This window comes from Carassius gibelio, chromosome B12, assembly GCF_023724105.1.
Source record: "Carassius gibelio isolate Cgi1373 ecotype wild population from Czech Republic chromosome B12, carGib1.2-hapl.c, whole genome shotgun sequence".
NCBI lineage: Eukaryota > Metazoa > Chordata > Actinopteri > Cypriniformes > Cyprinidae > Carassius > Carassius gibelio.
The window spans coordinates 20,539,841-20,552,047 of NC_068407.1; the positions used below are offsets into that span (position 1 = coordinate 20,539,841).

The 12,207-nt window shown below is 35.7% G+C and overlaps 2 protein-coding genes across 3 annotated transcripts; one reads left to right on the forward strand and one right to left on the reverse strand.

The window, feature by feature from the left end:
* Nucleotides 1-1,190: 1,190 nt before the first annotated feature.
* On the reverse strand, nt 1,191-5,445 carry mettl9 (methyltransferase like 9). 2 transcript variants are annotated; one of them, XM_052571620.1, is made up of 6 exons: nt 5,279-5,445; nt 4,982-5,146; nt 3,730-3,920; nt 3,425-3,634; nt 2,888-3,072; nt 1,191-1,910 (listed from the first exon to the last, which is right to left on the reverse strand). In XM_052571620.1, the coding sequence occupies exons 2-6, from the start codon at nt 5,144-5,146 to the stop codon at nt 1,702-1,704; spliced, it is 960 nt and encodes a 319-aa protein (XP_052427580.1). In that variant the 5' UTR covers nt 5,279-5,445; the 3' UTR covers nt 1,191-1,701. The 2 variants fall into 2 exon arrangements, with proteins under 2 accessions (XP_052427580.1, XP_052427579.1); XM_052571619.1 differs by lacking the exon at nt 5,279-5,445 and having other exon boundaries at nt 4,982-5,161.
* A 1,379-nt stretch (nt 5,446-6,824) lies between these two features.
* On the forward strand, nt 6,825-11,641 carry cdr2b (cerebellar degeneration-related protein 2b). The gene is made up of 5 exons (XM_052571617.1): nt 6,825-7,123; nt 7,651-7,763; nt 8,296-8,444; nt 8,515-8,670; nt 10,382-11,641. Exons 1-5 carry the CDS (start codon nt 7,045-7,047, stop codon nt 11,037-11,039), a joined length of 1,155 nt encoding a protein of 384 aa, XP_052427577.1. The 5' UTR covers nt 6,825-7,044; the 3' UTR covers nt 11,040-11,641.
* The last annotated feature ends 566 nt before the right edge of the window (nt 11,642-12,207 follow it).

The window sequence follows — 12,207 nt, forward strand, 5'->3', positions numbered from 1 at the left end:
TTCACCCTTCTTTATTATTATTATGCTTTTTCTTTACTTTTTTGTTGTTGTTGTTGTTTTCTTTCTATTTGCTGTATCAACACTAATAATATGTGTGTAATATGTTGTTGAAATGTGCATTAATATATATTAGATTATTTCCAGCATTTAAATGGTAACTGTGAATTAGCATAATACAATTGTAGAAAATAAACGATTAAGCAGCAATCGCAGTCGACTCTGATTGGTCCGCTCTGATCCACGCGGAGAAAAGTAACAAAAGACACGTGACAACAAGAGTATTTTTTTTACTAAGCCCCGCCCCTCTGGACTTTCCTGTAATATCGACTTCTTTTCCTCTCGTTTTTTTCTTCTTCAGTTTTTGTGAACTTGTGGCTTGGGAAGGGTGTGTGGGAAGTTCGCTGGATCCTGCTCTTGAGGATCTGTGGAGTTTAGATTCCAACTCAATTCAAACACACCTAAACCAAACGAAAAATATATACACACGTGTGCGTGGATTCGTGTGTGACTGATGATGAAGGAATATGTAGAAATATAGCGTAATTCATATAAAATTAATATTTTTCATTTAAAATTAAATGAACAATTGCTTTCCTGACTATAAATTTATTTGCATCCTTGTTAGTGTACTCCTATTAATTATTTAAATTCATTTTCAGTTAATTATTCATTCATAATAATTAACAGTATTGATATTAAGCTATTAATTATTTATAATACAAATTGTATTTAAATGTATAAATTATAAATAATGTATATGTACTTATGCATTTATTTTTATATCTACATTTTATAAGGACTATAAAAAATATATTATGTGCAATTGTCACTCTATTGCTTTGTCAGAAATGTGTTTCTCTGTCATTTCTCATTTCCATCATAAAGCAGTTTATTTTTTTTTATCTCTTTTACCCCATTTTTTTAATGAACGTATACTAGAGATAAGGTTTATAATTCGTGGCCAGGATCAAACCAGAAGTGCATGAAATACTGGCTTGTTTTGCATAAAAAAAATAAAAAAAGTTTTTATAATACATTATTAAAGAAGAATAATCTCTCTTTGTTAATAGCTTTATTTAAATGAGCTTTAGTCTTTCATTTAATTTGTCTTATTAACATAGATATAGTAAAGGTTCTGCTTATCTCATCATCATGTCAATATTACATCACAAACCAAAGCTGAAACCAAATACAGAGAACAAATGTAGATTTATTGCACAGTAAACATATTCAATAAAGGACAATACTTGATTTACATCATTAAAAATATGTGTACAAACAGAACATCACATCCTGTAATTAACTAATACCTACATACAAGTATCTTGAGACGTTTTGTGTTGTGCACATCATCATTTTACTTATGCATTAAAATAAAAAAGGTCTTACATTGGTCCTAAGATATTTCTGAAACTCATAAATCCCATGAGAAATTCACTACAAATGCAGAAAACATGAGGGGAGGCACCGAAGGAGATTTAATAGCTACCTGTCGAATGAGCAAACTAATATTTTATATTATATATTTTTTTTTAAATGTCCCACCCTACAGGAAACAGCTCTGTACTACACTTCTAGTACAATTCCTCTACTCTTCTTTAATTGCAATAAGATATGATCATTTGTTTCTCAAAGATTTCATTTTCCTGAGACGTAACATACGGGAAACTTAAACGAAGCCCTCTCGTTTCTGCCAGAGGTTCATTCGTGGGGTTTCAGCACGAAGACGGCGTCGTCCAGCATGTAGTAGTCCTTGTACATGTCTCCCTCACACAGATACGGCAGGCGAGTGACGGCCTCCACCTGGAAGCCCAGCTTCAGGAACACGTCTGTGCTCAAGTGAGTCACCTGCTCCTCCCACGTCTTGCCCTGCACCTTGATGTGCTCCTTGGGTCGCACCCAGGCCCCGCCTTACAATACATTACAGTCACAAATTAAAACAGAAATAAGAATGCATCGCAAAAATAAATAAATAAATATTTTAAAATCATGTTGAAAACACATGGTTCACATAGATAGAAAAATGTTTAACCATTTTTAAAAATATGTTACAATATTGCTACATATTTTTCTTACCCCATGCATACACGTAGGTGTGCAAATATTAACAAAATTAAAAAAAGTTAATTAAATTTAAGTCAAAACAAACACACAAACATATACATACACACACACACACACACACACACACACACACACACACACATATATACACGTTGTAATTTTGTAATTTCATTACAATGTAGCAATATAATTATTACATTAATTATTTTTTTCTTTATACAAGCACTTATTCATAATTATGAATTAAATAAGTACTTATTCTTTTTTAGAATGATGATTTATCATTCTTAATAAAATAAAGTGTTATCTGTCAGATAATTTCTCATTTTATAGTTTTATTCTGCATGTTGGTTCACAGGACTTAAATCTGCTGAACAAACGTTTTTCCAATAGTAATTATATTTTAGCAGAAGTTAATCATCAAAGATTGTATCAAAATACAATTTTTTTTTTTTTCAAGAATCATATTTTTTCTTTCGGAAAAAAAGAATCAGCCTGTTTCTTAAAAAAAATAATAATAATAATAATAATTTCTGAATTAAAATGATTAATGCATTTTAATAACGGAACGGCACTTAAATTATTTTTTTATAAATTACAATAGACAAAACATGGCGTGTTAAGCCAGCAAAACAGTAAATAAGTTAATAAATTAATTAATATTTAATGATAATTTATGCAAAAAAAAAAAGAATTAAAAGGTAAACATAAAAACATGATTTCACTGACGAATCAAATCTTGAGCGTTTCCTCTGACTAGGTGTGCTCATCTATAATGAAGCAGCAGCACTCATGCATTGCTCAGTAGTCGTGCTCATCTCACCCGTCTCTACATACGGCTGGAAGGGCAGCACAGCGGCTAAGAGCAGGCGTCCGCTGTGTGGCACCAGTGATCTCCTGATGTCCTGCAGCAGCTGCAGAGGCTCGTCGCAGCGGTCCAGCAGGTTCAGACAGCTGATCAGATCGTACTGGAAACCTGTCCGGTGCCACTCATCCACCCCCAGCAGGCTGCAGATTCAAAGACAAGCACAGGCTCACAATCACCTCGCTGTATCAGCATTTCTATTATACATTACAGAACAACCGTAAAATACTGACATTTATGAACATTCCTGGAGCTTTTATTTTGGCGGAAACCCACAGGAAGACTTATTTTTGTTGATAACAGCAGATTTATGAATGATTCTCATTACGATTTTTGAAAGATGTTTGTCGCACTTAACAAATTATTATCTGTCTTTCTAATTATGCGGTCAAACACAACGAAATAGCTTTTTTTGTGGCTATTTTCATCTGAATAATCTCAGTTGTGAACATTGGGTGCATCCCTGATTCCTACTGATGCAGGAGCGGTGTGTACCTGTAATTCTTCCTCTGGAGATGCCACTTCATCGGCGTGGACACTTCGGTGGCAAACACCTCATGAAAGTGTCGTCCCATCACTTCAGTCACGCCTCCGTCACCGGCTCCCAGATCCAGCATCCTCTGCCCTTTCCATTCCGGCTCGATCCGGAGGAGACGCTGAAACTGCTCCGTCGAGAACACAAACATGGAGCCGCGGCCCAGAAAGCTGCGGACAGACAGTCAGGAGATGAGTCTGTGAGGAGCCGGTCATCAGACGCAGCGCTGAAGCCTGCGAGAGAGAGAGAGAGTCAGGGGTCTCACCCGTTGATGGAGGTCCGAGACACGATGGGGCTGAAGATGGTGGAGAAGAGAGAGTGGTAGAGCTGTGTGAAGAGCCAGCTGGATTTCTCCATGCTTCGGCGGAGGAAAGCCTGCGTGTCCTCATCCAGATGACTCTGAACGAAGCGAGAGCGAACCTGTTCTCCGAGCAGATCCGGACTGCAGTGGTACCACTGCAAACACATCCACACCAAACACAACAGCCATCAGAAGATGAAGGATTCTGACTCTACTAAAGCATCATGATACTGTTCTGAAAAACAATGCTGCAGTCAGCTATCGTGCGTTCTGTGTCGGAATGTCTGTCTTTGTTTTGGTCTGTGTGACTCCGCCCACTTCCAGTTTACCCAATTGTATTTCTGCGAAACTCAGCGCATTTCATTTCATTCATCGTCAAGTGCCCTCGTTCCTCCTGGTGACGTCAATCATGCATTAAGTCTTGGGAGGATTGGCCTGGTGAAAAAAACCCTCTCAAATATTTTTTTTATTTAGACTGCAATACCTAGTTCAACCACTAGTTGTCAATGCTACACAAAGCCTTTAACAATAATAATAATAAAAAAACTCTATTATGATGGTCTGTATTCTTGATCATTTACACCGTACTTCAGTCATTTCAAACATGTCATGGTACTTTTCATTAGTGTAAATGCGGATTATTTTGAATGGTATTAGCATGGTATTTTAATGAAAGCTATAGTAATGAATGGGTACACCAGTTGCCATATGTTATTTCATGGTTATATTTTTAGTAATGTAAAAGCTAAAATAATGGCAATCCTGTGATATTTTACTAAACACGATGATGATAATAGTTACCATATGTGCATGGAAATCCAATGGATTTAAAGCAATGCCAATGATAAATGTACATGATCTCACGTCTAAAAACATGGTAATATCATCATTGTATTTTTTGTTGTTGTTTCTTTTTAGGTTTTCGAATGCCAATACCATTGTACCCTAAGCTATCATGGTCCTTTGAATAAACGCAGTGATGGTTCCAATATCATGGTATTTTCACATACACTAAAGTACTAAAAAACATACAGAACATATTCACATCATTGTGTTTACATGGTGCTACCATAGCAGATGTTTGAACATATTGCAAGTTTGGCAAAAAAAAAAAAAAAAAAACAGTTTAACCACTAGTTCCACAGCATTGTAAAAGAAGACACTTTGTGCTAACTAGTGTGAAACTCTAGAGAAGTTCCTAAACTCTCTCGCTCACCTGCTGGACTTCATGTGCAGGTGACTCAGGTGAGTCAGTCTCCATGTTCATGAACAGAGCTCGAGCCAGAGGACTGCGGACATACTTCCCGGTCCACATCTTTCTCATTCCCAGTAGAAAAGACACGTAAAACAGCAGCCAAGCGACGAAGATCAGCGTCCTCATCTGCGGATGACACATATCGACAGACAGACAGACAGACAGACAGAGAGTGGGACTTCAGCGAGCACCTCTACTCAACAAATATGATCCCCGACCCTAATTACAACACGATTACAAACAAACTAACCCACTAACCTGAAGGTGTGGTGCTGTTTACACGTACACATCTTTCTTATGCATAATCTGAACGGCAAACACAACACATATGGCACAAAGCTACCGAGCCCCTTCGAAAAAAGTTCACTTCCTGACTGTGTTACAATTAAAAGAGCCCGACACCGACAGAGCACGTGACCGCTCGGATCTGATGTTACCGCCAGGCGGCGCATGTTAGCTACTGGAAAATCTGAATTTTATTACATCTGCATAAAATAAATGCATATATTTCATGATTTTTTTATTATTATTGTTTTATATGTTTTATATATGCGCTCTAATGTTTGCAACATGAAAACATGATGTGGTCGGTTTATAAGCAAAATAATTAGTGAAGAAGTATCCTCACAGGTCGTTTTCATGGTTTTCTACTGTATAACATTTACGGTAACACTTTAGAATAAAGTTCCATTAGTTAATGTTAGTTAACTACTTTCGTTAACATGAACTAAGCAAGAACAATCATTCTACAGCATTTATAAGTCTTAGTTCATGTTAATTTCAACATTTACTAATGCATTATTTAAATCAAAAGTTGTGCTTGTTAACATTAGTTAATGCACTGTGAATTACCATGAACTAACAATGAATAACTGTATTTTCATTAACTAACATTAACAAAGATGAATAAATACAGTAATAAATGTATTATTCATTGTTTGTTCATGTTAATTAATACATTAACTAACATTAACTAATGGAACCTTATTCTAAAGTGTTACCACATTTACTTTTATTTACATAGTGGGTATACTCACACATATACAGGCACACATTTCTACTAATGTTCAATACTTGTACTCAATTTAATTCCTTTAACTAAATTATTTTTTTTCCCACTAAAAATAAATAAAAACAACAAATACAATATTAAAAACATTTTTTTATTACATCTGGCCCATTATTTATCCTACTGTATAATAGATTACAATGTTTTTAAAAAGTTTTTTTTTAAATTATTTTTATAAAAAAAAAACATTTTTTTATTTTTTATTTTATTTTTATTCATTTTATTTATTTTATGTCAAAAATATCAATCACTTGAACATGTTTTTAAAAAGATGCATTGACTGTGAGAAAAAATGCATCCATCATCGCCCAGAAACCTTGTAAACAAACAAAACTAATAATAATAATTAAGCCTATATGAGACAGACAGACAGACAGACGGATAGATAGATAGATAGATAGATAGATAGATAGATAGATAGATAGATAGATAGATAGATAGATAGATAGATAGATAGATAGATAGCATTAAGAAGATGCACCAACTAATAGTTAAAATAAATGTATACAATTTCATGAAGGCAATTATGTTATCATTTGTTTTGGATTGTACTGATCCAATTCTGTCCGAACTGCAGCCTGCTTAACTATGTTTTAACGTTTTAACTTTTAAAGCAATCTAAAGTCGGTCAGATATAGAGTAGGAGGGGGAAAAAGATTTACAGAGCTCGTTAGACAGTACACTGCGCGCACCTGCAGATAACAGGCGCGTGCACACAGCGTGCGCGCTCCGTTGAGTTCCACCTCGTGCGCGCACACAGCCCAGATTCAGATTATTGTTCGGAGACGGTCGTTATACACACGCTACGTCTCAGAGAAATAATTTCAAACAATTAAAATAAATCTATCATATAAATGTGCTGACAGGACATTAAGTAGCTTATACATTAACCATTTCGAAATTAGAGTTTAGCATAAAAACTTGATCTTCAGCAGTTCTGCTTGACTGGTTAAAGATGCTCACAGATATTATAGAAGGAGAATTTGATATCAAAGAGGAGGAACCATGGTACGATCATCAAGATCTGGAGCACGGTGAGTGATTCTCTATCTGACTTTCTGTAAAATAATAAGTTTATAACACTTTTTAAATGAAAAGGTGGTAGATGAACTTTTGTGAACCTGCATCGACTGAGAAAGCACTTTCAGTTTAGTCTCCATTTAATTATAGTCTTCGAAAATTTTTTTTTTTATTTTAGTTTATTTTTTGGATGAAAACAGCATTGATGGTGACAGGAAGTGTGTGTTGTGTGTGCTTGACTCTCCACCACATCCTGACAGAATGACAAAACATATTCGCCATGAAAGAGTTAAATCAGCTTTGTAGTGAACTGGTTATCAGTTTCCTGAGTTGTGAAGTAAAAGGAGAAGTTACCAAACACCACCAGAGAACCAATGCCCAACTGATTGCAACATCAGCCAGACTCACAAATACTTATATGCATCAAAAAAAAAAAAAAAAAAAAAAAGTCAATTAAAATGGTTCAGAATAATTTTAATTGAGTGTTTTTGCATCTAGTTTTGGTTGCCCATTAGATGTTTTCCTCGTCTTCTTCATGCAGATCTTCATTTGGCCGCAGAATTGGGTAAAAATTTACTGGAGCAGAATGGAGACTTAGAAGAGACTCTCCAACAGATGTACATCACCAACCAGGAACACATACAGGAGATAGAGGTAATGCATCTCATCATTAACATGCTTAAATAACCACCATCTATCTCTGTTCTGATGAAACAAAAACCATATGCACAGAAAAGCAGACTTTTATTGGCATGGTTCTTTGGATAGTTCCTCCATCTACTTTCTAATCAGTTGATTTTATGGTTGTATAAATCTTTGTCTGTTCTACGCAGTGATAAACCATTTTAAAACACAGTACTCACATCTAGAAGCGTTGTATCTAAAGGCCATAAATAGAGAATGCATTGCCTAATATTTCAGATAACTGTGCCAGATTTTCACTTAGCGTCAATATTTGCAAAGAACAAACTGATAGCCATTATATAATAGTTAAACATCTTAAGTGAATGAGTCTATAGCTAGAACTTGGTTTCGACTTCTCTTAAAAGGCAATATAATGGATGTATATCTTAGATTTACATCCTGCTATGAATAACTGAGAAAAAGCCTTTATGTAAATGAGATAGACACAGCTATCAGAACTTGTCAGTGAGTTCAGTCTAATGTTTCTTTCTCCTCTGTCTAGTATCTTTCTAAACAGGTGGATATGCTGAGGTCGGCGAACGATCAGCAGGCTAAACTCTACGAGCAGCTGGATTCAACCGCACAAGACCTGGAGCTGAAAAACCAACGCCTGGTGCTGGAGAACAGAGCGGCTCAGATGAAGATCGAAGGGTAAGGCTTTGGAAACGATGGGAAGTGAATGCATGAAGCTGAGGTGAAAATGTGCATCTCCTGACGGCAGGCTCACAGAGATGGTGGAAGGACTGCAGACTCAGGTGGAGGAGCTACACAGAGACATGCAGAAGCTGAAGCTGGATTCTGCCGAACAGACCCGGTCCAGTGATCCTGACGGTGTTCAGGGTCTCACATGCTGCGAGGACAACTCTCGGTTGCACAAGTAGGTTTCTGCAATGCATTTTTGCATATTTTAAACCCCCACTGTGTTTCGTGCTACAGTAGGTCAAGTATGTGAAACTAGTGGCCTTTAAACGATCACGGTCAAGTGGATTAGTAAAGAAACAAATTAGCTTCTTTTCATTCGTAGGTTTCAGGCTTAACCAACACATTTATATTCCTGCCAGACTCTGCTTAATCTGCTGGAGGTGACATGGATAGAGTTATTTGACGCAAGAAAAGGGAAATATATATTGTGTTATGTGCAACTCTACAAAAAAAATGAAATTCTGATTTGATTTCACAATTTTCACAGTTGCAATGTTCACTCTCACAATAGTTATATCTCAAACTTAAAAATGTATTTCTTGCAATTGCAAATTTTATATTTCAGAACTTTATATCTAATTGTGACTTCATTGTTCATAATTACGACTTTACATCTAAAAGTTTCAACTTAATTTATTGTAATTGCAACTTTAAATCTAACAGTTGTGACATTTTTGTCCACAAATATGGTTTTATTGCTTGTTAATTGATGCTTTATATATAACAATTGCGAGTTTGTTGTTCATAATTGTGGCTTCATATCTTACAGTTAATTTTTTAAAACGTTGCAACTTTATATATAATAGTTGTGATTGCATTGTTTGTAATTGCAACTTTATATCTAAGAATAGCACCTTTGTTTTTCGTAATTATGACTTTACGTCTAACGAGTGCAACTATTTGTAATTGCAACTTTATATCTAACAGTTGACTTTTTGTTAACAATTACAAAATTGTTTATAATTGTGTCTCTAAATCTAACAATTGCGACTTATTTGTAATTTAGACTTTATATCTAACAATTGTACTTAATTTTTCTTAATTGCAACTTTATATGTAATAGTTGTGACTTCAGCTGCGACTTTATATCTAACAGTTGTGACTTTTTGTTAACAATTACACAATTGTTTACATTTACTCAAAATTGCAACTTAATTGTTCTTAATTGTTAATTTAAATCTAACAATTGTGACTTCATTTTTCTTAATTGCGACTTGGATTTTATATCGAAAAACTGAGGCTTCATTGTTCTTAATTGCGACTTTATATCTAACAATTGCGACTTTATTGTTTAGATTTGCAACTTTATATCTAACAATTGCGACTTTATTGTAATTTAGACTTTATATCTAACAATTATACTTAATTTTTCTTAATTGCAACTTTATTTGTAATAGTTGTGACTTCAACTGCGACTATATCTAACAGTTAATTGTTCATAATTGTTACTTTAAATCTAACAATTGCGACTTCATTTTTCTTAATTGCGACTTTATATCTAATAATTATAAAGTCACAATTAAGAAAAGTGAAATCATCTGTAATAGTTGCGACTTCAACTGCAACTTCATAGCTAACAATCTCAAATTCATTGTTCATAATTTGCGACTTTATATCTAACAATTGCGACTTTGTTGTTTGTGTCTTTATATTTAACACTTTAAGTCTCATACTTCAGTTTTTCAAATTGAATATTCTGAAATATGCTTAAATAGTAGGCTCTTTTGGTAGACCTCAGAAAATGTAAATATTTTACACAATATTTGAGTCTATACAGCACCAGATTTCAGTGAAGTCTATTGTTGTTTTAACATGAATTATACCACTTGGATCTTCAGTTATCTGATCAACGGCCCTGATTTCTAACCATGCTGCATGTATTTCAGGTACGTCTCCCATGAGCCCTCTGTTTCCACCAGCCGCTCGTCACTGAAGCGTGAGGAACAAGACGAGTACTGGGAGCTGAAGCGCTCGGTTGATTCCCTGCAGGCGCAGCTGAACACTGAGCGCGCTCTGAGACAGACGGCCGAGCTGGAAGCTGATGCTCTGGTGCATGAACTCAGCCAGCTGGAGCCCAAAGTGGCACTGCTCGGAGTCTACAAGGAGCGCCTGGCCGAGACGGAGGCTGAAGCCCAGGAGCTCCGCCTACTTTTGCGCTCGAGCGAAGATAACGTGTTCCATCCATTGGATGCTGAGGTGGGCGTGGCTGTACACAGGGGGCGGAGCCTGCAGCACAGCAGGCAGTTGCTTAGTGAAGAGCATCCTGCAGTGAAGCATCATGGTATCTCTCTGCTAAATGAGGTGGATGCTCAATACACCGCCCTGCAGGAGAAATACGACACACTGCTTCGCCGCTGCCAGGGTGGGATGTGTACAGAGAAGCAAAAAAACGGCCAAACGCACACACACTCGCCCGGTGTAAACACACAGAACGATTCCCAGCAGCCCGAGTACAAGGCCCTGTTTCAGGAGATTTTCACCTTTATCCAAAAAAGCAAAAAGGACCTGAAGGAGAACAGGGTCAAGCCCAGTCAGGTTGAATGAGGCACTGATCTGCGTCTACAACGTGTATATAACGCACTTTTGGAAATATTTCTGTAAACTTAAATGTACTGTAACTGATTTCTGAAGCAAACAGTAAATCTTTGTCGACTTTGTGTGTATTTATAGTGGAGTGAATCTCACAAAAATAACATATTTCAGCTTATATATTACTACATAATCAGTAGGAAAAAAATACAAATAAGTAGTAAAATAAAAAAAAAAATACAATATAGCCTGTTCTGCAAACAAATCTTATTCAATGATCTGAGAACAATAATGTAATTAAAATTGGTCTCTGTAAAGGTTTTTAAAGAAGTTTTCCTTTAAAAAATTCACCCTGACAAGAAACAATTTAAAATCACTGTAAATTATAGATGCAAACATTAGATGAACACTAATATGTCTAGATGTTTTATTATTTATATAATATATATATATCATGTGTTTGTCTGCATTACAGTAATGTTAAACAGTGCTTATCTGCCATGAAAATAAAATGCAACAATCTTAATGATGTGAAAATGATACGGTCTCTTTTAAATTGTGAAGATATATTTACTTTAGCTCTGTGCAATAAAGTCTAGTGTTTTAGTGATCACTGATCTGTGCATTTGTTGCATCTGTTAAAGGAATTCCATTATCTTAAAGATGTCAGTGACTTGAAGAATATTTGATTGGCACATGAACTTTGTGACACCGCTAGTTGACGTGTTTCAGTCTCAACGCTGTTTGTACCATTCATTCATAACCTCATAAGAGGGCAAGTGTCTCCAGTCGAGTGTTTGCATGTGAACTTTCACCTGTATACTGCACATAAATGGACTTTCCACCCCGACTCTTGGACATCAGAGAACATCGTCTTCAGTTTCTGCTTCTAATCGAGGCCCTTGATAAGATTAGAGTGACATCGCAGCATTAGGTAATGTATTTATCAAGCTGATATGTGCCATCTGTTATCTTCAATACATTTCAGATAGCACTGGTTTGTATTTAAAATGGAAAAATTACAAAAGCTGAGACACTGGGTAGAATTTAAGGAAACGTACGGTATAGAAGAACTTATTTTGAGACCTAAAAAAACCCATTTCTAGAATATTGGGAGAAATATAAAGTACTTGTAATCAGTAACCAATGATTGTGCATGATTTTCTGCAGTTAACGGAGCATG